Here is a 26965-nt window from a genome sequence, read left to right on the forward strand (position 1 = left end):
CTTTTCCAGGCCAGTTTAAATAAAAAGTCTGCTCCATACAGAGAGTTTCAGCCCAGTGAGCAGGCCTTCCATGCCAGCTCTGCTCCACTGCTATTCAAGAGGAGGCCAAGGAGAGTGGTTATGTCTTACACATAAAGGTACTGCTGCCATCTGTGAAACTTCCCCTTTAAAAAGATTTTAGGCACAGGTGGGAAGACGGCACTACCTCACCAGAGCAGGAAAGATCACAGCTACTCTGACCAGAGGCCCAACTCAATGCAAATGTGCTCCATTTACTTAACTTGAGAGCCAGCGGGGTGTAGTGGTTAAGAGCAGGGACGCTCTAATCTAGAGAACCGGGTTTGATTCCCTGCTCTGCCACTTGAGCTGTGGAGACTTATCTGGGGAACCAAATTATCTTGTGCACTCCAACACATGCTAGTTGGGTGACCTTGGGCTAGTCACAGTTCTTCGGAGCTCCCTTAGCCCCACCCACCTCACAGGGTGTTTGTTGTGAGTGGGGGGGGGGGGAAGAGGAGATTTTAAGTTCCTTTGAGTCTCCTTACAGGGGAAAAAAAAGACGGATATAAATCCAAACTTTTCTTCTAACCTAAAGAAATCTTAGAAGTGACCACTGGAGGACAGAAGGCAGTGTTGTCAAAAGGAGAAAGTTGGGGAAATGTCAGAGTTTATGGGGAAGCACCTGGCCATGTACACAAGGCTCTTCAGATGCCAGGTGCTGATTTCACCTTCAAAGAACACCCCTTTCTCTTTCGGCACCAATCTTCTCAAGGCTCACCTGGCACGCACCGTACTTTCCTACAGGCACCAGGCCAAAATATTTCTCTTTACACAGGCTTTTAACAAAGGGGTTCCATCTTTTAAAGTCATTTTATGGCCCACTCGTAGGCTGAGAACTCTTTTTATCATTTCATACTATTCTGCTGTATGTACTTTTATGTCCTGGCTTGGGTGTGTGTTTTGTTTGGATTTTTGCTCGGCTTGTTTCACTGAATAGTTTTTTTATCACAGTGATCTGCTTTTACTCACTCGGTTGCTTTTGTTTTATTGTTTTAGCCGTGAGCCGCCTGAAGAAGCAGTGTACAGTTTCTCTCAATGAAATAAATTAAGATACCAAAGAAAACATAAAAGGCTGTGGTCAAGTTACTTCAGATTCAGAGGGCCAGGGAAATACGTTTCGTCTATTATGTACCAGCAGGGATGGAATGATCTTATTCCTTGGCAGACAGCATTACATTTCTCGCCCGCTCAGTCCTTCGGGGCTCACTTAGCTCCCACGTAAAGCAGTGATGTCTTTTGAGCAACATTTCTTTATAAAGAAGCGACTCCTTCTGAATATTTATCCGATACGGCTGCCCTTCCCGTCTTTGTGAAAGGAAAACATTATGAAGAATGCCGGCCAGGATGTCTGCTGACTTTTTGAGACTTCAATCACCCACATTTCTTCACCAACCGTCCCCTGCGTTTCTGACATTTACAGAGTTACAGAGTGACTCATATTGAGGTGCTTTGTTTGCCAAGGAATGTGCAGAATCGCTTTCACCCGTCAGACTCGGACATTCTCACTGACAGAGAACACCCCACAGGTCACAATGAGGAAATCACTCACACAAAGAATGTGCGGCTTGCAGTGGTCAGTTACCTCATTGCCGTACACCATTAGATGGTGGGTCGTGATGAGCGACTTGAACACCACCACCCAGCTGCTGTTTGTCGTCCTCTCAAACAAGCTGTCCGCCAACTGCGGGATGTTCACATTCATCTCGTTTGTGCACTGTATCAAATCTGCAACACAAAAGAAGATTTATTGGCATTTTAGAAAATGACATATCCATTTGATTAGCGACAGGGGGTGGGGAAAGACAGGGGGCTTCTCCTCGCTTGCGTTTTTCTGTTTCCTGCTGATACATTCTGCAATCAAAATAGTGATTCCCAAACCCAAAAGCAAGTCGTATCTCTTGCCAGTGGGTTGCGAGACTCCGACTCAGTGAAATCTGCAGCCCCTGCAATAGTTGGACTGACCTCAAGGTACAATATTGGCTCGAGGCAAGTGTCGCACCACATCCAGCCGTTCTGAGCATATGCTCAAAGGCCAGAAAATAATCATTTTATGACGTCTGCTTTTGTAGAGGATTACAAGACGCCACTTGGGCAGCAATGTGCTAGTGCGACCAACAGGGGGCATTCATTGAAAATGCTGGGGGGAAGAATTAGGACTAATAAAAGGAAACACTTCTTCACGCAACATGTGATTGGTGTTTGGAATATGCTGCCACAGGAGATGGTGATGGCCGCTAACCTGGATAGCTTTAAAAAGGGCTTGGACAGATTTATGGAGGAGAAGTCGATCTATGGCTACCAATCTTGATCCTCCTTGATCTCAGATTGCAAATGCCTTAGCAGACCAGGTGCTCGGGAGCAGCAGCAGCAGCAGCAGGCCATTGCTTTCACCTCCTGCATGTGAGCTCCCAATGGCACCTGGTGGGCCACTGCGGGTAGCAGAGTGCTGGACGAGATGGACTCTGGTCTGATCCAGCAGGCTCGTTCTTATGTTCTTAACTGATTATTCTGCGGATATAGAAGTGCCTATGAAGCAAGCAGTTAAGATCGATCGAAGACTTCTGCACACGTTATGGGCTCTTGCGCAAGCCGGACGGTGGAAAAACTTCACAACACCCCGTGCGCTAAATTAAACACAGAGTACCACAAATCGTTTTTTCAGCTTGCGCAAGATAATGCACAAAGCAATTCTGGGCTGCTATAAAATATGAGGAGGATAATGCTAGGCGTCGCACGATGTCTTGCACAAGCAGAGCTGCTTTTAAGCCGGTTCGCATTCACCTTGCGGACTGCTGGATCCCAGCCAGTATCTGCTATCTTAACAACCTTGTATCAGGAAATACTTTTTCCCCGAACAACCTGGCACAGGTGGTCACTGAACTTCCCCTACCTCTGTGGTGGCGAACCTATGGCACTCCAGATGTTCACGGACTACAATTCCCATCATCCCAATTGGCCATGCTGGCAGGGGTCGATGGGAATTGTAGTCCACGAACATCTGGAGTGCCATAGGTTTGCCACCACTGCCCTACCTTCTCCCTCACCCCAGGAGTACTATTCATCCCTGGAAAACTTTGGCGGATTCCGCACGGACCAAAACAGTGGTGTGAAAATGGTGTAAAATGGTTTGAAATGATGTAAAAGGGTTCACACCGCTGTTTTTGGCCCGTGCGGAATCTGCCTTTATTCAGGGGGTGGGGGGTGGGAGGATCAAAGGACCCACATGAAGCAAAAGCCATGTCGACTGGCAGGATGAAGTAGGGCAAAATTACTTTCTCCCGCCTCTTCTGCGTGAGCGCAGCTCTGGTGACTGAAGAGGAGGAAGAGATCACTTATCTCCCTACAGCCTTCCGGCCCACATGGTTATTACTCCATGTGGACCCTATGATCACAGCTATGAACTTCCTCGAGTTGAAAGGGAAAGGCTGGAAGGGAAAGCCAGGAAACCTCACAGTCCTGCAGACAACTTTTAAGAGTTCCCTTAGGAGATCAATCTGCGGTTTCTGTTAAAAACTTGTTTCAATGGACTCTCTTGCATCAGCTCTTCTGCTGTAGCCCAGATGTCCCCGGAGATGCCGTTCCTGACAGAAGGAAGACTTCCAATAGGGGCATCTGGGGCTGCAGCAAGAAAGGGAGAGAAACCGCACCCCACAGTCAGAAATACTAACATCCATAGAAATGGTTCAGTGGCTCAAAACCCTGTTGACAGCAAGGCCCGTTTCACACTGCTAAGCCCCCAAGCCATAAAGGACTATGACTGAAGGGAAACACCATTCCTGATTCAACCAATTCTCAAGGAGCAAAGAATGTTCAACCAAACCATTCAAAGGTGTTTTTTTCTCAGACAGGCTGAACCCACAGACCAACTGGGGAAAAGCTTTGGACTGGCAAACTCCTTGCCCTGGAAGAGAAATTTTATTTATTTTTATTTATACTTTCAGCTTTTATACCGCCCCGTCCCCGAGGGGCTCCGGGCGGTGCACAACATACAGTGAATACAGTCGTAAAACCATCATAAATTAGATAAAATCTATAAAAGCAGTGAGGACTAACTAAGTGTAAACTCTTAAATAAAGTTCCAAGTATAAATATGGGTGTAGGTGGCGCCCCATAACCTGACAATAAATCCTTCCCCCAAGAGAGGAACGGCCGATCCCGTCAGATGGTACAGTTCCAAAGGTAGACCAGGGAAGGGGGGGGGAGGGGGCACCATCAGCGGCTGGTCCCTCCAAAGGCCCGGCGGAACAGCTCCGTCTTACAGGCCCTGCGGAACTCACTAAGGTCCCGCAGGGCCCGGACAGCTGGTGGAAGAGCGTTCCACCAGGCCGGGGCCAGAGCCGTAAAGGCCCTGGCCCGTGTGGAGGCCAGCCGCATCATCGAGGGGCCAGGGACCACCAGTAAATTGGCCTCCACTGAACGAAGAGGCCATGTCGGGACATATGGGGTGATGCGGTCTCGAAGATACGAGGGCCCCAGGCCGCATAAGGCCTTAAAGGTCAATACCAACACCTTGAAGACGATCCGGAACTCTACTGGGAGCCAATGTAGCTGGCGCAGCACAGGCTGGATGTGGTCCCAACTGGCGCTGCCTGTGAGCAGGCACGCCGCCACATGTTGAACCAGTTTCAGTCTCCGGATCGAACGCAAGGGAAGGCCCGCGTAGAGCGAGTGGACTGGATCAAGAGATTCCACCTAGATCTGAACCAAACCCTCCACAAACATGCAAGATCTGCACCCTGGTAACGGCAAAAGAGGGACCCATGTGAGTTCCCGGCTCTCTTCCAGCCTTAGACCCGAATACTATTGTGTACAACTTTGAGAGCCATTTCAAAGTCAGCTTTTCCAGAGGCAAGCACTCAACGTGATGGTACTGGTGTTCTGAATATTAATGCCGGCCTAATGCATGCAGTAAGAGCCCCGGGACACAGAATGGTAACCTGCAGTATTGCAGTCCAAGCTTTGCTCATGACGAAGTGGGTTTCAGGTAGCCAGCTCAAGGTTGACTCTGCCTTCCATCCTTCTGAGATCGATAAAATGAGTACCCGGTGTAGGCAATTTGGGAAGGCAAAGGCACGCCACTCCAGGAACGCAGCCTGCCTAGTAAATGTTGTGATATGACATCAACCAGAGGTGGGATTCAGCCGGTTCTCACCAGTTCTGCCGAACCAGTAGCCATCCGCCTGGAATCCCCCTCCCATGAAGGCTGCATGCGCAACGTGATTCCGGCCCAGAGGAGTATGGCCTGATCAACAGGCAGCCCCCCCCCCCACAGCTGCCACCTTCCCTTGCCCCCCCCCGCCTCCCCCAACCGGGCCTTCAAAGAGGCCGGCTGCGGATTGGCTGCCCCATTATGAGCCCCCTGCCGTTTGTTACCATCCTGATACGGCGTATTTCTTGACCATCTTGGACGTTGTTCCCCGCCCAGCCTTAGGTTCGGGCGCCAGTACTATGTGTTTCAGCTGGCTGTTTTAGGACTTGATGCGCTGCTTGAGTTTTAATGGGGGTTTAACTGTATTTTAACTGTTGTTATTGGATCGAACTGATATTTTTCTGCAAACCGCCTCGAGCCCTTCGGAGATTAGGCGGTCTATGAAATCTAAACAATAAATAAATAAACAAACATCGGAAAGGGGGGGTCGGGGTGCAGAAGCCAGGTAAGAGGACGGCTGTGGGGGCACGGCAGGGACACGCAGCCAGGGGAGGGCGCGAACCGGTGATTGATCGTTTAGAATCCCACCACTGACCTGGTGCCTTTTAACGTGTGTGGTGGCTTAAGCTCAGCTGCATGTCCCAGCGCCTACAAATTGCAACCCCACAAGCAGAGGCGAGGCAACACGTCAGTTAAAGCGTCTGCCCGTTAGTAAGAATCAGACTCAGCTACAATAAGATTTTCTTCAAAGTTACAGACTTGTGCTTGGCAGCCACAGAAATACTTAAGTGATTTAGCAGATTAGAAATGTTAAAGCGGCATCACAGTCATCTAAGCTAACTGTGCCGCCAAGCTTTAGTTTAATGGCTTTACTGTTATAGAACCCAGGAAGGGGGGGGGGGGGCGGCCCTGGAAGAGAGAAGGTTACAACAAACGGTCTTTAGAAAATGTGAAGCCAATCCCCGAAACTTCAACATTACACACAACTTTCGTAAACGCAGTTTTAGGAATGACCCCTTCAAAAAAGCTCACTGGAAAGGTATTCAACGTTTCCTTAGCTAACCCAAATAGCTCCCTGTCCTCCGCTTTCATGACTAAATGCTGGCTTCCACTCCGTGAACAAAAACAAATTGGAACAAGTCCAACCACTGTTAAGAATATGTTTTTTTTTAAAAAAATACAGCTGTTATGCAAATATTGTTTCAGGAATTTAAAAAGCGAGAATTTAAGACTTAAGCTGAACACAGAGTTTTACTTCTGTGCTGCCTCCATAATATGAGAATTTGTAAAACAGGGTGAGGTGGTTTGAAGCCCGTGGTAGCTTCAGCTCTGTAGTTCACAGCTATGTGGTTTACATCATTCGCACCTACAAAGGACCACATCGGGCGAGCCAAAGCTATTAGTCCTGTGGCTGGTGTCTGCATATTTTTCTGTGTTTTCATGGAAGTCTCCAGATTTCTCTACATACAATGTTCCCTTTCATTCCCCATCATTGCACTGTTTTGAAAACTCCCACCGAATGTTCCTTGGAAAGGAAGCTGCGCGTGTGCGTGCCTCACCTTTGGACGGTTTCAAGCAAACCAGCTCGCATTGCAGGGGCACGTAACACAATGACGCCAGCAGCAATTAAATCTCCCATCTATTTGGACTTTCCACCCCTGTTGAGGATGCTGGGATTCTACTGCCGTTCAAATTCTACATGGAGAAACCTTGCAGAGGTTTAGACCTGGACACCAAGATGGACTACATAACTCTGCCCACCATCAGGTGGTCTAACATGGTGTCTGTGTGTAGTTCCACTCCTCTACTTTGTCACGTTAAAAGTTGCCGCAAGTATCTGAACCCAAGCCAAAGACGTGAACTACCCTGCACCTACTCTCCGAAGTGTAGTATCACTTGAGTAGTATCATTTTCCTAAACCTTGCAGGAGGAAAGGGAGGGAAAACTCGATATGATGAAATGGTTGGGCGCAGCCTCATGTCAACACATTCTTTAAAATGGTTAAGCCAATAATTCTTAGGAACTTAAGTAACCATTTCAGGAAACAGGTACAAGGCCTTCGGATCGTCATTTGGAGGTGCATTTAGGATTAAGTTTCAAGGGAAACAGGAACTACGCTTGGCCGTCGTCTGACAGTGTTAACTGAAGGTACTCAGGAGTAGGGATGGTGATTCAGTTAAACCAAATCACCTAACAATCCTGGAAAAAGCCATGGAGAATTCAGCGTTCAATTGAAGCTTGTCTACCTCATCCTCGAAGAGCTGCGTGGCGTAGTGGTTAAGTGCTTGCACTGCCACTCACACGGTCAGGAGTTCGAGCCCCCTGTGGGCCAGATATCCTGGCAGCTGGCTCATGGTCAATTCAGAAGAAGAAGAAGAGGAGGAGGAGGAGGAGGAGGAGGAGGAGGAGGAGGAGGAGGAGGAGTTTGGATTTATATCCCCCCTTTCTCTCCTGCAGGAGACTCAACGGGGCTTACAATCTCCTTGCCCTTCCCCCCTCACAACAAACACGCTGTGAGGTAGGTGGGGCTGAGAGAGCTCCGAGAAGCTGTGACTAGCCCAAGGTCACCCAGCTGGCATGTGTGGGAGTGCACAGGCCAATCTGAATTCCCCAGATAAGCCTCCACAGCTCAGGCGGCAGAGCTGGGAATCAAACCCGGTTCCTCCAGATTAAATACACGAGCTCTTAACCTCCTACACCACTACTGAAGAGGATGCATTGCATGCATTGTAGACACATCTAAAAAAAGAGAGCCACAATCTTGGACGAAACATCAGGCAAACCTTTCCTCTGCTTTCTTATGTTCTTGTAACAAGTGATTCCACGCAGACATCTTGTTCTTAGCTATGCACTGTTTGCAATAATACTGTGCCTCTCTGAAGCAACCTTCCATATCTCAGACATTATAATTCCGTCCTGATTTCAAGCTGGCCCTCTGGGAACATATCAGCAATTCCATATTGTGATTCATTTGGCAGAATTGGGCAAAAAGGTCAGACAATGTGGGTGGCGGCGGGAGATATTTAACTTACATTTACTGGCTCCGCATAGCTCACAAACCCAGTTCTGCTATTGTATTGCTGTTAGATGCAATAAATATTTTTGGAGTAATCTCTACTGATCAAGCCTAACCCTCCTTTCCAGCAATTCAACCCACAGAGTAGCTTGTGAGACGGTTGTTTTTAATCTAAGCTTCCTTAAGAACATAAGAGCGAGCCTGCTGGATCAGACCAGAGTCCATCTAGTCCAGCACTCTGCTGCTCGCAGTGGCCCACCAGGTGCCTTTGGGAGCTCACATGCAGGATGTGAAAGCAATGGCCTTCTGCTGCTGCTGCTGCTCCCGAGCACCTGGTCTGCTAAGGCATTTGCAATCTCAGATCAAGGAGGATCAAGACTGGTAGCCCTAGATAGACTTCTCCTCCATATATCTGTCCAAGCCCCTTTTAAAGCTATCCAGGTTAGTGGCCATCACCCCCTCCTGTGGCAGCATGTTGCAAACACCAATCGCTTCAAGGAGCTCAGGATTGTAGACACAGACACCCGCCTCCTCCATTTTATTCTTACAATGAGCAACAGGTCCAAAAGCGCCCAGTAAGGGTAGTGGCCATGTGGGGGACTGAACTCATGTCTCCAGTACGTTAACCACTATATTACTCCCCGGTTCAAATCACCACAAAGATGGCAGGGAACAACGCAATCAGTCAGCGTGAGTTCAGCAACTGCAAATCACAGGGCTAACCGTAGACCTTGAGAGCTACACTCCAGCGCCACGTTTAATTGAGAGAATGGGGTGGATGGAGACATGCCTCTGCCAACAGAGTTTGGTGGCAGATTATTTTGGGAAGTGAGGCTGAAGGGCAGGGGACAAATATGACCTTCCATCAAGTTGCCCTCTGAAGCCACCTGTTGACCAACAGGACGCTTCAATCGAAAGAGCATTTCTAGTTCCCACTGCAATGGCAAATGGCAGCGTGGTGTAGTGGTTAAGAGCAGGTGCATTCTAATCTGGAGAACTGGGTTTGATTCCCCACCATGCCACTTGAGTTGTGGGGGCTTATCTGGTGAATCAGATTAGCTTGTGCACTACAACACAAGTAACCCTGGGCTAGTCACAGTTCTTTGGAGCGCTCTCAGCCCCACCCACCTCACAGGGTGTTTGTTGTGGGGGGGGGGGAAGGGAAAGGAGATTGTAGGCCACCTCGAATCTCCTTACAGAAGAGAAAGGGGGGCATATAGATCCAAACTCTTCTTCTTCTTCTAATTTTCTCTTGCTTTGAAAATTCTATGTGGTCACCATAAGCCAGCTATGACTTCACAGCACTTTCCACTCCCACGGCTTTGCAAAGAAAAGTTGGAAGGAACATATGCAAGTGATTTGCGGAGGGGGTGGGGGTGAGCACACAGAAGCCAAATGGCACTGGATATCCAGGAGTGAGGTACTGGGGGGGGGGGGGCGCTACAGTTCCTTACACAGTATTAGCCATTCAAGGCTAGCAGCAGAATAGCAGGAAACAATGCAGTTTTTAAATCTGTCAACTGATTTGCAATGCAGAACTTGGGACAGCCATGTAATTAAGCTTCATATTAATGAAGAACAAAGGCCGGTCTATCTGAGCTTCCTTATGACTCTTCCTCTGCCTTTCCATCTGGGCCTTAACACTTATTAACCCGATTCATTTGGTTCCACCCTGATTTTTTTTTACAGTTTGAATGTGAAGGAGGATAGATCAGCCTGACAAATAGTTCAAGGGATGCAGTTGTTCAAAGGGCAACAAGAGCATTCCAGTTCTTCCAGAAGAGATGTCTACAAGAATGCTGTGCTTAAACAAAGTTCAAAGTACTGTGTCGCTCTAAAAAAAGAGCTTCGTTCTTTTACAGTAAACTTTGAGCTACGGGCTATTTAATTGTGTGTGTTTTTCATACATCATCTGCATTGTGTTTTGTGTGCACCGTTTCTAGAGAAGACAAATAAAGTCTGAGCAGAGAAGTTGCTGGAAGACACAAAAGACCCCCATTCCTCCCCCCCCCCCCCAATTCAACCATAACAGCAATTTCAGCAATTTATTTTGACAGGCACCAAAAAGCAGCACCAACGACAGAAGTGTAAGCCACAGAGAGTCATGGAAAGATGGGGTAAATGAACAACTCTGAGTTTACCAGGACTGCAGACTACAACTCATGAGCTAGCTGACTGTTGGTAACTGGTGTCTTTCTTGGGCAAATAAATGACCTTAAGAGCCGCTTTCCAAAGCAGTTCAGGCATGTGGACTATGACATCCCATTGTTACCCTTATCAAATGTATTTCCATTTGCTGACGATGCCATCCTGTTATGAACTAAATGCATGCATCTAAAAAGCCAGTTAGTTCACAAGAGCAAACAACACACACCCCCTCCCCCCAAAAAGGCTTTCACAAAAATCCTGGCTAATTTCAACACTGGCAAAAAAAAGAAAAAAGATGAATAAGATGGGAAGAGTTTCAATTTACACCCCCACCTTGCTCTCCTTTAAGGACACTCAAGGCAGCCTACAAATTCCTTTCCCTTCCTCTCCCCACAACAGACACCCTGTGAGCTGGGTGAGGCTCAGACAGTTCTGAAAGAACTGTGCCTGGCCCAAGGTCACTCAGCAGACTTCATGCGTAGGAGTGGGGAAACAAACCTGGTTCACCAGAGAAGAGCCTGTCACTCATGTGGAGGAGTGGGGAATTAAATCCGATTCTTCAGATTAGAGTCCTCCTGTTCTTAACCACTATACCAGTGATGGCGAACCTTTTTGAGACCGAGTGCCCAAATTGCAACCCAAACCCCACTTATTTATTGCAAAGTGCCCACCTGGCAATTTAACCTGAATGCTGAGGTTTTAGTTTAGGAAAAAACAGTTTGCTCCCTCTTCTTCCGCCCCACCTTCCTCTGTCCTCTTCCTCTGCCCCGGACCAGCCTGCTCTAGCCTCCAGCAAGTCCCGCGCGCAGTGCTCTGTGCCTCTGTAGCATCTCTGCCTCCTCTGTGCCCCCCCCCCCTCGGGCAGCAGCCACCCAGAGCACAGGCACCAGGCCCGCCAGCCGAGTTTTCCCTGCTCACTGTGGTGCGCGCATGTCGTGCTCAGTGCTCAGTGGCCCAAGCCAGCCTAGATGTGTGTGTGGGGTGTGTGTGATTTTCCTCCCTCCACATGACGAACTCTGTGTACGTGTGCCCACAGAGAGGGCTCCGAGTGCCAACTCTGGCACCCGTGCCATAGGTTCGCCATCACTGCACTATACCATGCTGGATGACAATAATACATGACAATAATACATCTTATTCATCTTTTTTCTTTTTTTTGCCAGTGTTGGAATTAGCCAGGTTGATCCTCCTTGATCTGAGATTGCAAATGCCTTAGCAGACCAGGTGCTCAGGAGCAGCAGCAGCAGCAGGCCATTGCTTTCACCTCCTGCACGTGAGCTCCCAAAGGTACCTGGTGGGCCACTGCGAGTAGCAGAGTGAGTAGCAGAGTGCTGAACTAGATGGACTCTGGTCTGATCCAGCAGGCTAGTTCTTATGTTCTTATGTTGGTGGCAAAGGATTTCATTAGAGCTTCCAGACAAGACTTATTATTCTAATGCAATGGGTTAGGTTAGAACCTTGACCAAGCAGCCCTAAAACCATAGGTCAGCCACATTCTCAGTCCAACCCAGTAAGTAACAAAATCAAACAGCTCATGCACACTGCCCTCAGCTCCTTAGAAGAAAGGAGGGTAATATCTGAGAAATGTAAATGCAAATGAAAGCCTTCAGTCTTAAAACCTGAACGGGTCTCCTTCGCCAAGTATGAAATTAGCTTTGGATTCAAGAGAACGTGAACGCTGCAAGGATCCATGCCGCGGGAACACTGAAACTAGACCACTATAATGCACTCTACATAGGTCTTCTCTCAAAGTCAGCTGTGAGTCTTCACATGGTGAAGAATGCTGCAGTTTAGTTACCAGCAGCAGCACCGCCTCTTCCCCTGTGATACACCACAACGTCCAGGGATGGGCAACACCTCCATAGCACAGCATCTGCTTAGCTTGCAGAAGGTCCCAGCCTGGCATGCAGAAGAGCCAGCACGGTGTAGAGCAGGGGTCGGGAACCTTTTCCCCTCAAAGAGCCATTTGGCTCACCACCAAATTTGGCTCACCACCAAAGAGCCATTTGGCTCACCCCCCACCCACCCACTTTCAGCTTGCCCCGTCCAGCTCCCCATGAGCTTGCTGCCTCGCCCTCCCTCCTCTCCCCAGCTTACACACCCTCCCACGCGGGGCTAGAGATGTGCCCTGCAGAGGCGTAGCCTGGGTAAAGCTTCGCCGAGGCTGACCTCGGGAGTTTTCAGCCCCGCCCCCAGCGGCGCCACCACTTACCCTGAAAATCCAGCAGTTCTGATGGTGCTTTGGGGGGTGGCCGTGGCACAGGGGATCAGGGAGTGTGTGTGAAAAAAATGTGGAGGCTGCCATCCCCCCTCTGCCCCATGGAGTGGGGCAGTTTTTCTGGGGCAGGAGGCTCCCACAGCAGGAGAGCAGAAGAGTGGCACCGAACAGGCCACCACCGCCATTCCCCTCTCTGCCCCATGGAGCAGGGGGCTGAGCCTTCTTCTCTGTGTGGGGCGGAGGTCCTTGGCGCTCCGGCTCCTGTGGCAGGAGGAGTGCTGAGGCAGAGCTTCCAGCCCGCTCTCCCAGAGGGACTTCCTGAGAGAGGGAGAAGGCGTTGCAGCTCTAAACCCAGCTATGGGCTTGCTCTTTTAAGCTGAGGACCTTTCTCCGTTTAAAAAAAAGCAAGCCCTCGCTTAGCGACAAGGCTGGCCTCTCTCCCAGAGGGACTTCCTGAAGAGGAGAAGTTGCAGCCTAAACAGCATATGGAGCTTGCTCTTTTAAGCTGAAAGGACCTTTCTCCGTTTAAAAAAAGCAAGCCAACCGCCAGGCACCAAGGCTTCAGCCCTTTCTCTCCCAGAGGGACTTCTGAGGAGGAAAAAGGCGTGCAGCCTCTGGCTTCGTGGGAGCTTAAGCCACTGATGTGCCCGCCCTGCTTCCTGCAGGCGGGCGAAAACGGCTCGGCCTGCCCGGCCGCCGGGCACTCCCACCCGCGAAGCTTGGCCGAGGCGAGGAGCCAAAGACGATGTCGGCGGTGACCTCGCCCGTGCCGGGCTACAGGTAATACCCGCCCTGCTTCCTGCAGGCGAGGCCGAAAGACGGCGGCTCCGCTCATGGAGCCGCAGAACAGCGGCGGAAGAGCCGCATGCGGCTCGCGAGCCGCAGGTTCCCGACCCCTGGTGTAGAGGTTAAGAACAAGTGGACTCTAAACTGGAGTTTGATTCCCCCATTGCTGCACAAGAGCAGCTGACTCTTATCTGGTGAACTAGATTTGATCCTGTGCATGAAGGTTGCTGGATGACCTTGGGCTAGTCACAGTTCTGTCTCGGAACTCTCTCGGCCCCATCTACCTCACAAGGTGTCTGTTGTGGGGAGATGAAGGGAAGGTGTTTGCAAGCCACTTTTGAGACTCCTTACAGGAAAGAAAGGAAGGGTAGAAATCCAAACTCCTTAAATCCCTAGCTTCTTCTGTTAAAAAGAATCAGGTGGTAGGTCATATGAAAATACCACTGAGGACACTGCCGGTCTAAGTAGAACAATGCTGGTATTCACAGACCAAAACTCTGGCCAAGTATAAGAGAGCTCTGTTGTGTGTATCCATTAGAGGTCACCCAAATATTTCCATGGAATAATTAATGTATTAAGTTCAACCTTTCATTAGCTATTTAGCGGCTTAGCACCTATGCAGGACCGTAAGGCACCATGAGTGGACATCAACCTGTCACGCCTTTCCTAAACATCTGCTAGTGAGCGCCATGAAGGCAGGGCCAGTGGGTAGGAAGACGTTAGAGAAAAGTGGAATGGAAAAACCACTGCAAACCACTGTTAATCTCTTGTGCCAGCGGAGCAGCTTCTGCCCGTACAAAGCGCCTTGGGCCAGTGGAACACACACACAAGAACCAACTTGGTAAAAATGCTATAGGAATTCATGCCTGAACACCTTTCTGACTCACATATTAAGAACACCTTACATTTGCCCTGTTATAATTTTAATGCCTGCCCTAAGGAGTACTATATGACCTTCATCACAACAGGCAGAATGCAGCAAATTCTAAGCACCAGGTGGCCACGGTTCCTGGAAATTTATAAGAACATAAGAAAAAGCCAGCTGGATCAGACCAGAGTCCATCTAGTCCAGCTTTCTGCTACTCACAGTGGCCCACCAGGCCAAATTTCATCATGGTACGTAAAATATTTGGGCCCCCCCCCCCCCCCCCGCCCAAACAAGGGCACTGCTTTTTGATAGTGGGGTAGCCTGACATGCTAAAGAAGATAAATAAAGATGCTCGAGATTCTAACACCAAATTGTGAATTCCAAGGATGAATGTTGGCTACTTGACAAGGAGGAAGCAGCTGTGAGATGAAATTTGGCTAAAGGCGATAGACTTCATGGTTAAGTTTGAGGTAAAGCCACATCAGCAACTATCCCACACTTGACTGAGATTAAATTATATGCCATTAAAGGCTGAATTGATTGACTGAGATTAAACCAAAAATGTTACAGGTTTAATTACCTTGCTGTGGCAATCTTTCCATGAACTGAGAGGAAGACACGTTTGGAAGAGATTCTACCAAGGACAACATACCAGGGTAATGTGTAGGGTTACCCATGCCACAATGCCAATTAGTGTAGAAGTAACTGGCCATTCCAAGTACAGCTCCGAGTGACTATAATACAATCCTTGCTGATGACTGTAGTATCATGCCATGCAAAAGGATCATGCTGCATTTTTATAAAGGAACCAGAACTGCAGCAGAATGGAACAGCCCAGGAGGGCACTTGTATAATGGAAATTATCGAGAAACTGGTGAAGATAAATATTGATTTAAATAATGTCTTAATGTTCATGGGTGTAATGGAAGACAGAAGGGTGGATAAACAACATAGTTATATGTATAAAATAATGATTAAAGCAGCCCATGCAACAATAGCCTTGGGCTGGAAAGAAAAGAAAAAATGGACACTTCAGAAAGGGTTAGAATATATCTGGGAACAAGTGACACTTGATATTTTCGATATACTAACCAAAAATAAGACGTGGCAAGATAAACAGAATGAAATTTTGAAGATATGGATAATATACATGGACTGGATGAAAGAAGCTCGAGTCAATGAAGAAATACGGGAGAAGAGGCTACAGAGAATGAACTTACTGCTGTTTGTGTGACAAAACTATGAAGAAGAAGTAATGGGGGGAGGGAGAAAAGGGGGAAAATATTGTTTGAAAATGTATGAAGAAGGAAATTACTATAAACTGTAAAATTCAAATGATACAATAAAAATTTTTTTTAAAGTATAATGGAAATTATTTGCAGGTATCAGTGGGTGTAGTGATAAGAGTAGCAGACTCTCATCTGGAGAACTCCCCGCTCCTTCCTATGAAGCCTGCTGGGTGACCTTGGGCTAGTCACTGTCGTGTGTCGAATAGCCCCATACAGAGGGAGGCAGGCCAGGCCAGAACGTTTGGAGGAACTGCTGAACAGTTCTCAAAAGGACCGCTGCTCCTTGAGAATCAAATCAGCCTTGCAAGCAATTATGCGGGAGTACATCATGCCCATCCATGCACTATATCACAGCCAACGAGCCTCCCTGTTTGACCTGTGTGGCAGAGACACTGAAAGCCACCAGCTTTTGTGCATACTTGCTTTGTCTGTTTGAAGACACAGAGGGGCTGTGTCTCAGGGGATTAGAATGCATAAGATCCCAGATTCAATCCCCAAAATGTCCAGGTAAAAGGGTCAGGCAGTAGGTGATGTGAAAAACCTAAGCCTGAGACCTTGGAGAGCTATTACCAGTCAAAGGAGACAATATTGACCTTGGTGGACTGATATTCTGATTCAATAGGCAGCTTCATTGCACTCAGGTATGCAGCTGCTGGGACACACAGCGATACTTCACCAACTAAAGGATGACTCCGATAGCCAGTGTCATGCAGCGGTTAAAAGCAGAAAGCTCCAACCTGGAGAACCGGGTTCGATTCTCCACTCCTCCTAATGTAGCCTGCTGGGTGACCCTGGGCCAGTCAGTTGGCAATGGAAAACCACCTCCAAACGCCTCGTTTCAAAAATCTGACAGGGTCTCTGAAAGTTAGCCGAGACCTGATGGCACTTTCTCCACCATCACAAAGAATGACTCGGCATGACAGTACAACAGCTGCTCGCATGACCCAGTGGGGAGGCTGACACATTGTCACTTGCAACTTGCTGGAAGCCAGCAGCCAGCTGTGGGGTGTAAATAACCGTGCTGCGCGTTCCAAGAAGGCAGCTGCGTTTGCTGTATTGGCAGCAAAAGAGCAGTCTCGTGACACCTTCAGTAATAACAAGTCTATTATGCTGCAAGCGCTGAGCCACCTGAGGGAGGTGATCGCAAGAACCTCACATCGCAATGAAGCCGCTGAGTTGGAGGTAACATCACGTTTTGGTGATCGTACTGCAGGTAGGTATGTGCCTCGGTCCGGTATTTCACCTCTCAAAAAGCCACTCGTTATAGCTATTCGGCGTTATCAATGTCTTTGATGAAAGAAAAAACCTCGGAAGAATTCTGCCGCTTTCTCTTTGGATTCCGGGTCATCAGCTCTGGCTAACTTTCCTGACCATGACAGTTATATCGGAAGTAATCTATTTTAAAAACTCAATTTCTGTGTCAAGAATACCTAATGAAATAGAAACAAATTTTAAAGCCAAGCCATTTAAACCAGGCCTGGCCCAAAGTCTTGGAAGACTGCACATGAGTGATGGTTTATTATCTGGAGAACCAGGTTTGTTGGTTTGTTTTCCCTGTTCCTACACATGAAGTTTGCTGGGTGACCTTGGGCTGGTCACAAGTTCTCTTGGAACTCTCTTAGCCCCACTCACCGCACAAGGAGTCCTTCGCAGGAAGGGGAAAGTAAATGAGTTTGTAAACCCTGTTGAGTCTCCTTCCCGGAGGGAAAAGGAGGAGAGAAAATCCAAACTCCTCTTCTTCAGGTGAAGCCTTTGTTTCATCTAGAATTTCCTCAGGAAGGACTCCTCCTTCCTCCCTTAATTCTTAATAGCCAACTTTGTGTTTCGTGTGTATTTCAATCTTGGTTTCATGGTGTATATTTTTAGTTTTCCGTTTTTAATTGTTAGGCACCGCGACGGCCTTAATAAGGCAGAAAAGAGAAGATATAAATTCTGCAGATAAAAAATAAATGTGGACTAGAACCTTGTGGCGCGTCCCCTTCCTCCCGGGGCTCCCCCGGCGGTGGGCCCGTCCCTCCCTCCCTGCCCTGGGAGCTGTCTTCCCCAGGGGTGGTCTTATCCAGTTGGCCCGGAGGGCCAAGAAATGATTTTGCCCACAGGGCGCCTGTCAAGAAAGGCAGCCCACGCCGGGACCTCCCTCTGGCCCCTTATGAATCAGAATCTCTGGCTGCCCTGGGTCTGCCGCCGTTCCCTCTCGGCGCCTAGACCTCCCACCACCTTGAGCCTGCCGCCGTTACTTCACTGACGGCAAGGCTCCGCATCCGCGTTCCGCCTAGCCCTGTTGCTTCACAGGGCTCTCAGCTGTGCCCTGAGCCAAGCTACCCCCCTTGACTCCGTCCCCAGCCAGCGTTGAACGGACCCGTTGCCCGGTTTCCCAGCTTGGAATAACCCACGCCCTTCCCGGATCCCCGCTGCAGCGGCAGCTCCCGGGCGTCCGAACTGCCTCCTCTAAATAGGCTACGGCCGCTGGGACCTCCCTCTTCCCAGCTGATGCCCCTCTCGGCCGTGCTCAGCCGTCTCAGCTGGGCATCGGGCCCGCCCTGGCCTCTCGGCCCGGCGCACTTCTGGGTTTTCCGAGCGTTCCGGACCCGCCGCGGGGCGCCTCCGACGGGGCGCCCGGCAAATGCGCTGGGGAAGGGCTCCGGCCGATCGCCGCGTCGCCGCCTCGGCCAGCCCCGCTTTGGGCGCCTCGGCTTGTTCCCCGGCTTGTTCCCCGTCGCCCGCTCGGTTGAGCGTCGCGCATGGAGGTCTGACTGGTCCGGCCGCTGGGATCTCGCCCGCAGCCGGACAAACCTCACCTTCATATTGAGAGCAGCAGTGGCATAGGAGGTTAAGAGTTTGTGTATCTAATCTGGAGGAACCGGGTTTGATTCTCCGCTCTACTGCCTGAGTTGTGGAGGTTTATCTGGGGAATTCAGATTAGCCTGTACACTCCCACACACGCCAGCTGGGTGACCTTGGGCTAGTCACAGCTTCTTGGAGCTCTCTCAGCCCCACCTACCTCACAGGGTGTTTGTTGTGAGAGGGGAAGGGCAAGGAGATTGTAGGTCCCTTTGAGTCTCCTGCAGGAGAGAAAGGGGGGATATAAATCCAAAACTCTTCTTCTCTCTCTTTAGATTACCTCAAGGAGACAGAGAAAAATACCAGCTTGCTATTTCCTCCCGCAGACTAGGGGCTGCCATCTTTGACGGAGAGGAAACCCAGTACCTTTTAAATCAAAATGCATCCCCAGCTTGTCTTAAGCTGTGGGGGCCCAAATTCAGAAGAGCTATGTGAGATGAGACTGAAGTGAGCAGGGGTCAGTGGGGGGTAACGAGTGGGAGATAATTATGAGTTTTCTTACGTTTTGCAGGGGGTTGGACTAGATGGCCCTGGAAATCCCTTCCAAATCCATGTTTCTATGGTTTCCCACAAGGTCTCCATCCTTCCTCTCCCCGCACAAACCACCCATCTGGGTGCTGGAAACTGCAGGTTCCATACAGAAGTTCCATAAAAGAGATAAGGATGAGCTGCGACTGCCCTGCATTAGGAATTCTCCAAAGGCACTGTAGGGGAGGGTGTGCCGGCTTTGCATAGATTTGCTCTAGAGGTCAACCAAAGCCCAAGTATTTTCCAGGAAAGATTTGGACAGGTCCTTGACAGCAGAGAATAAGCAGGGCAGTTACAGCGGCTTCGTAAGCCTCTTATACCCCCCCCCCCCATTTTTTTCATCCTTTGAAATAACGTTGAGTTGCTTTAAACCTAGAGAACAGGGAATGGATTTAAATACAAGCCAAAGCAGCTTTAGTACATGCAGCCAGGAAGCAATCACTTTTGCTTTCACTGAACACACACACAAAATTAAGAGGCTAGTCAATCTGGAAAAGCATTTAACCGATAGCAACCAGGAACGATGCAGTCAAAGTGAGAAAGGATGGCACTGGCTTTAACGTTTGACTTGTTGGTTTTGGATCAATGGTGCGTTAGTTGCACAGTAAAGAATGCCTCGTTGTCCAACAGCAGAAAGAGACAGATTGTGTGGTGGGTCCATCTTCTCCCTTCGCTCTGAAGGATCGCCTCTTTCCATAGGTCACTGTATGCCAGCTTCAACTGTCAGGCATCTCGTCCCATCATTTAGGATGGGCAGCCTGTTAGAATATTTGGCATCCCTTACGTAAGTAATTGCAGGAGCAAGATAGTTGCACCATTTTTTTTTACTGTATGTTGATGTAGGGCAGCTGGGCAGTTAATTGGTTGATGGAGGGTGACCTTCAATGCTGTATATTATGATGAAGCTCAGGGGTAGCCAACCTATGGTGCTCCAGATGTTCGTGGACTACAATTCCCATCAACACTGGCAGGGTTGCTGCAATTTTTCCTTTGTTTACTTATTGTGCAAGCTTGTTTGCTTGCCAGTGCTTTTTAGCACACGACTATTTTGTCTTCCTCTTCTTTTGTAAATATATTTTTGTAGCCTGAGTTTTTATATTTAGAGCTTTATTAAAACTCCTTTTTATATAACTCTGATGTGTTTTCTCTGCTAAGGAACTGGGTAGTTTCAGTTCTTCTATCACAGACTACTACCATTAGCCACAGCTTGGATCTTTCCCATTGGGTCTCCAGCTCTGTGTTTTACCCCCACCACTACCACCACCACCCCAGGAAGTACCGCAAGGCCCATTTGTTTACCAGGGTTTTTGAAGGGGGGGGGGGTCTGAACAGCAGGCATCTTTTAAAGGGGAGATGAAGGAGAGTTTTGGGTTTAAAAATTTTTTTAACTGAAAATGTACTGTTGAAGACTTTCACAGCTAGAATAACCTAGCTGTTGTGGGTTTTCCAGGCTGAGTGGCTGTGGTCTGGTAGTTTTTGCTCCTAATGTTTTACCTTTATCTACGGCTGGAACATTCAGAGGCATGTCAGGGTAAGATGCATTCCTCTCTCTGACACACCTCTGAAGATGACAGAGCAAAAGCTACCAGGCCATGACCAGCCCAGAAAACCCACAACATCCAGTTAACTGAAAGTATTTAACATCCTCCTTGCATTGTTGCCTTGAATTACAAGGGAAGACAGGATACAAATGTTTTAATAAAGAAAATCAATATGACACCAAGTTGTTCAGGTATCACCTAGAAACAAGATTTCAAGGAGTATCAACCAAATTTGCGCCCTTCAACAGCTGCAAGTTACTTTAGAACAGGGTTGTTTGGTACTGCAGTTTGTTCTTCATAGCCATCAAGAATTAAATCAAAATATACTTATTTAGTTAGTTACTGCTGTGGCCAGAGCAAAACTTCCACTGTCCTCCTATGCAAGATTTTAAAAACTGAGTGGGGCCCAGAGGCTTATTGCATATACTGCTGCAAATTTCTGAACTACAAAGCTGTGAAGTCTAAGAAGATGCAGAGAAAAACTGGTGAGAAATACCATGGGGTTTACAGAAGCAGTTTTCCCATATTACTCATTTGCCGCTTTTCAAAATCTGTGTCCTTTTCAGCAAGGAACAAATTCCTGTCATGCTTTCAGATATCCCATAGCTAAGGGTCAACGGTGAAGGGATCTATTAGCTTAGCTCTCACCCAAGAGTTGCTTCCTGCGGCTCAATGGTTTGGGGTAAATGACCGCAGACAGATGGGAAACCCTGCCAAAAATTTCTTTGGAAATGAAGTTATTATCAAGATGTTCGCAGTATATTAAGGAAGGTAGTCAAACAGGGAAAAAAATATGCAATAGTAAAAAGGAAACAAGTACTGGGAATCTAGGCAAGCTGAAAGGTCAGGTCATTTAAGGCTGAAAATACATTAACACCCTGATCCCAGGCAGGTCTACTCAGAGGACAGTTCCACTGAGTTCCGTGGAACTTGTTCTTACGTATACACAGACGAACAGCCAAGACATTCAACTATCATCTACATAAATATAATCAATCACCATAATACAGTTATGAATACAATGCCCACTCATTTCTTCACTCAAGATATTTCCAGAGAATTCTTATACTGCACAGGTATCAAACTCGCGGCCCTCCAGATGTTATGGACTACAGTTCCCATCATCCCCTGCCAGCATTATGCTGGCAGGGGGTGATGGGAACTGTAGTCCATAACATCTGGAGGGCCGCGAGTTTGACACCTATGTATACTGAGTGGACTAAGTATGTTAAGGAAGCCGGATAGGTTGACTCCTAAACTGTTAAAGCTTAGAAACTGACAGGCTGAAGAAGCTCAATACCGTGCTCCCCAATCACAGGCCTGCCAGGGCAGACATGTGTGTGTTTGCATGTGTGAAGTGTTATCAAGTTGCTTCCAACTTGTGGCAGCCCCGTCACTTGAAATCCTCCACAATGTCCTATAGTTAACAGCCTTGCTTCGGTCTTGCAACATGACTACAGTGGCTTACTGTATAGACTCAATCCATTTCAGTGGCATAATGGTTATGAGCAGGTGTACTCTAATCTGGAGGAACAGGGTTTGACTCCCTGCTCCGCTGCCTGAGCTATGGAGGCTTATCTGGGGAATTCAGATTAGCCTGTGCACTCCCACACACGCCAGCTGGGTGACCTTGGGCTAGTCACAGCTTTTGGGAGCTCTCTCAGCCCCACCTACCTCACAGGGTGTTTGTTGTGGGGGGGGAAGGGAAAGGAGTTTGTGAGCCCCTTTGAGTCTCCTATAGGAGAGAAAGGGGGGATATAAATCCAACTCTTCTTCTCATGTTAGGACTTTCCTGCTCCCTTCAACTTTTCTTAGCATTATTCTTGTCTTTTCATAATGTGACTGAAGTGCAACAGCCTCACCTCAGCCATTTTAGCTTCTAGGGAGAGTTCACGCTTGATTTGAGCTAGAGCCCACTCATTTGTCTTTTTTGGCCATCCACACAGTATCTGTAAAATCGGATCCACCTTTCCTTATGATGTGTTTTGCATGCAGATGGAACAGACGTGGAAACATTCTTGTGTGACACCTTGCCAATTGGAAATAATTCTGTTTCTCTATATTCTACCCTAACAGCAGCCTCTGTCCAAAATACAGATTGCACTTCAAAACAATCAAAAGATTGAGGTGGCACACCCATTTATTTTAAAATAAGCCATAGCTTTTCACGATCTACACAGACAAAAGCTTGTAATCCATGCAAAACAAGATTATTTTCTTCTGAAATTCTCTTGTAGGCTCCAGTAATCTGCGTATGCTTGCACAATGATTCCCAATGCCTCTTCCTTTTCAGAATCTTGCTTGAACATCTGGCATTTCTCATTCCACATATGGCAACAGTCTTCATAAGATTTTCAACAACACTTTACTAACATGAGAAATTAATACAATGGCCACAATAGAGGCTGTAGTCTTTGACATCTCCTTTTTTTCAGAATCAGAATGTACACTGAGCACTTCCAGCCTGTGGGACATTGTTGGCATAGTCTGATTAAGGTTTTGAAGGGCAGTTTTTCCGGGTATTGTTGTCATCTTTTCCTTATTCTGCCCTGTTCAGTTAATATATTTATGCGTTGAACTTTCAGCACCCCAAACAGTGCTTTAATTTCCCTTCTTGGATCTTGTGGAACAGATTACTTCTTCCTTTTTTGTTGTTCTCTTTGATTGTCATTATAGGGTTTTCAAGTTGAGAGATGATCAGAAGTGGTTTCCCACTGCCTTCTGAGCAGTACTAACCAAGGTCACCTGTTGTCTAAGTTTAAGACATACTTTATTAATTCTCCTAATTAAGCGACACAAGTAACTCCCACATCTTTCAACTAACAGATTTTGATACCATCTATCAAACAAGAATGCTTCCATTGCCCTGAAACATTCCATTATCCACCTTTAAGGGGCCACTAGACTTATAAGGTGCTATAATGGGGCTACCCCTCTGGAATTACCAACAGCATTGGTCCAGAGGTTTCCTCACAGCTGTTTTTTTTACTGGTATACCACACTCTTTGTTCATAGCTCAATACTGAATATTCAAAGTTACTTAGAATTGTATTGTCAAAAGCTTTCATGGCCAGAATCACTGGAGTGTTGTGGGTTTTCCGGGTTGTATGGCCATGTTCCAGTAGATGCCAGCCACACATGCAGGTGAAACATCAAGAGAAAATGCTACTGGAACACAGCCATACAACAAGGAAAACCCACAACACTCCAGTGATTACTTAGAATTATTTTTGGCAGAAACAACACACATGGCTAAAGCTGAACAAAGAATTAAACATATAGATCCTCAGTCAACTGAAGCTTATTTGTACAGGCATTATTTAGAGTGACATACAGGTGAAGGATAATGGATGGGTTGAAGAAAAGGGGAAGAGTAAACAAGGAACTGGGTTTCACAGTGTGGGTGTATGCAAAGCATTCCCCAATTACGACAAATGATATCAAAGTGCAAGAACTCTTAAGGAGAGTCTGCACTCATTCCTATGTTTGTTATATGTCATGCCCTGCCTATTGGTCCCTACCCTGTGTCATACGCCCAACAAACCAAATAATGCACTTTTGCTATCATCTCTACATAAAGTGTAAATACGTTTCATTGGGAATGATTCTATATTGAGTTTTAATGCTTAATGGTTACATGGGAGAACATCCTAAGGTCAAACTATCTGATTGTACAGGAATGCTCCATTAACGCTCACAGAATTAAAAAAAAATGGGGCAAAGATTAAGGGTAACATCCTGGCAAACAGGGAAACTTTTCTGCTCCAATTCCTAACCAATCGTCTACAAGGAACCTCTTTATATTAAGCCATCTGCCTGAATTTGGGGAGGCTTTCCTGAAAATACGGGAGGTGCTTCCATAGGCACAGATCCTCAGTGCCCACAGACAATGTTAGGGCCTTTTCTGGAGTTGATGGGATTGCATTTACTCAACTCCCTGAAAAGGAGAGCAGCATTATGTACTACAATTTCTCATAAGAGCCAATATTTATATGTTGCAGAACTATACGGCTCATCATGAACGAGTGATTTGTTCAGATTTCTACTTCAGATATGAGAAACTTCAAAACAGATTTCTCCTAGTCGTCAGAACCTAAACTTGGCTTCTGAAAACCTACGGGTGGGAATCTGCTCATTCGAACTGGAAGACACCTAAGAGATAAGGTGTGTTGCAACCTGAACAATCCTGGATTTATCTCAAAAGCCTAGAATCGTCTAGACGGATTCAGTCTACGAATTCTCCAGACTGATTCAGAAAGCACCCAAAGGAATATCAAGATTGGCAGTCTTCTTTGCTGAGCTTATGAAGGTCCGTGTGCGGCAATTGCTGTAGTTGCTTTTCCAGATAATTATGATTAGGGAAGACAAAATGACATACCTGAGAATCATGTTACTATTTTCAAATGTGATAGTTACATCAAATATCCTCCCTCCTGATGTGGAAATTACTGGCAAGTTAACAGGAGACAGCTGCCACGTAGACCAACTTGTACCTATCTATTTGCCAACTCTGGGAATAGAAGCTTAAGTAGCAGGTGCTGGAGAGGTTTTCTTAAAATACTACCCAGATTAGAGATCGCTTTGCAGGTAAAAAAAACCTTCAGCCCTACTATGCAGGTGAAATCAAGAGCTAGTTGAGACAAGTCTTGGACTTGGCAGTTTACAGAAAACCATGTTTTCCCCCACAGAAATGCCTCAACTAACAAATAAGAACTGTGCCGAGCATGAAGCGCCCACTGATTTATCGAACTGGACAGTCAGGAATTTGCAATTAATTTCCTAGTATAGGTATGAATTCCCTCAGCTTGCATAAGTCAGAAATCTTCCTACAGCATATCCATAATTAAACACCACTTGGGGTGAATTATTTACCCCAATTGTATGCCACAGGATATACTGCCACAGGAGGTGGTGATGCTGCCACAGGAGGTGGTGATGGCCACTAACCTGGATAGCTTTAAAAAGGGCTTGGACAGATTTATGGAGGAGAAGTTGATCTATGGCTACCAATCTTGATCCTCCTTCTCAGATTGCAAATCCCTTAGCAGACCAGGTGCTCAGCAGCAGCAGCAGCAGAAGGCCACTGCTTTCACATCCTGCATGTGAGCTCCCAAAGGCACCTGGTGGGCCACTGCAAGTAGCAGAGTGCTGGACTAGATGGACTCTGGTCTGATCCAGCAGGCTAGTTCTTATGTTCTCATGTTTGTTGAAACAGCGGAATGCCAAGAACAGTAGCACTAGAACCTTGTCACCTTGGGACCTTGTCACCTGTACAGTAGTAAAGCATGTTACCAAACCACAGTTACTACTTGGTTGACTTTCTGCAAATAAAAAAGTGTTTGTGGTAGAAAAGCAATCCTAGAAAGCTATGCACCCTGTAACCGGGGTGGTTTTTCACTTCAGATCATTACTGTGTTGGGAACAATCCCCGATGAGATCTCCCTGCCCCCCAATAAAACTACAGGAAAATCTGTTAGGGTGTACAGCCCTTCATGACGTACAACAGTCTACAGATATTGTGAAAGAACAATTTGGATAAACCATCGCCTCTTCCATTGAATTCTAAGGGGATACGCGCCATGTGTCAACACCTCACTTTCTACACCAAACAAGTTTAAGCTCATAAGAATAGGAATGCTATTCCTTAGGAGTCATATTTGGCCAGCAGTGACCTGAATATCTAAAAATGGAGAGTCTGATAGTTGGACTATTTAAGAACTCCTTGACTCCAGTGTGCCATGCCTTGGGGGGGGGGGAGGGGGGGAAGGCTCCCAAATTAGAAATGCAGTGTGTTCCATTGAAGACCAAAAGTATTTCTATGCAAAAGTAGTATTTGTATGCAAAAGTAGTAACTGTTTTACACTGGAGCCTGGTGTGGGCAGGCAGTTCAAACTAAAAACTGAAACCAGCTCTAAAGCTGGTTTAGCCAGGTCAGCAAAGCTTGGAGTCATCTTATCAGTCTAAAGTTAAACATTACAAGCTTATCAAATATTTTACCGGATTGTTTCAGGTCACACATAAATTCGTGAGGGCAGACTTAGCATAGCAGAAAGTTCCCGGTATCTTTAATAATGAAATCACCTTTAATCTCGGACACAAGGGCTAGGCTAAGATACAGGATTTTATATGGATCGAGACAGCTTTTCTGCAGTGTATACTTCATACCCAACAAATTAAGACATACAAAAGGTCGTTTTGGCTTGGACTCAAAGCCTTCTATCCAAATGTGGTTTTAGGGCTAAAGCAGGACTCTGCTAGTTAAAAGTTTGCTGAGAAGCGATGTGAGGTTAAACACTACTTGACGCAAAGTTCTCACAACAGTGCAGGGTGGAAGGGAAAAATCCCAATATTTTGACACTAACTAAATATTCTAGGCTTTTTTGTGTCTGCCACAGTCTAATGCAAGAAGTCAAATAAGGAGGAAACGAGAGTGAACGTTTATAAAGCAAAGTGACTAAAAGAATTGTTCAAGCTACGAGGCTGGACATGTTCGGCTGTCATTAAAAGGTGAAAATGCAATG

General features: G+C 47.1%; 1 protein-coding gene across 9 annotated transcripts in view; it reads right to left on the reverse strand.

Annotated features, from left to right (window-relative positions):
- The window catches only part of PICALM (phosphatidylinositol binding clathrin assembly protein), a 102039-nt gene that overhangs the window by 61886 nt on the left and 13188 nt on the right, over window positions 1–26965 (reverse strand). For all 9 annotated transcript variants that reach the window (XR_007244245.1, XR_007244247.1, XR_007244246.1 and 6 more), the window contains exon 2: window positions 1643–1785. Coding sequence is in view for 5 of the 9 variants with exons in the window: in XM_048493256.1 (XP_048349213.1) it covers window positions 1643–1785 (143 nt within the window). In the remaining 4 variants the exon portion in view is untranslated. The remainder of the gene's footprint in view (window positions 1–1642; window positions 1786–26965) is intronic.

Source organism: Sphaerodactylus townsendi, linkage group LG04 (genome assembly GCF_021028975.2).
Source record: "Sphaerodactylus townsendi isolate TG3544 linkage group LG04, MPM_Stown_v2.3, whole genome shotgun sequence".
NCBI classification, from domain to species: Eukaryota; Metazoa; Chordata; class Lepidosauria; order Squamata; family Sphaerodactylidae; genus Sphaerodactylus; species Sphaerodactylus townsendi.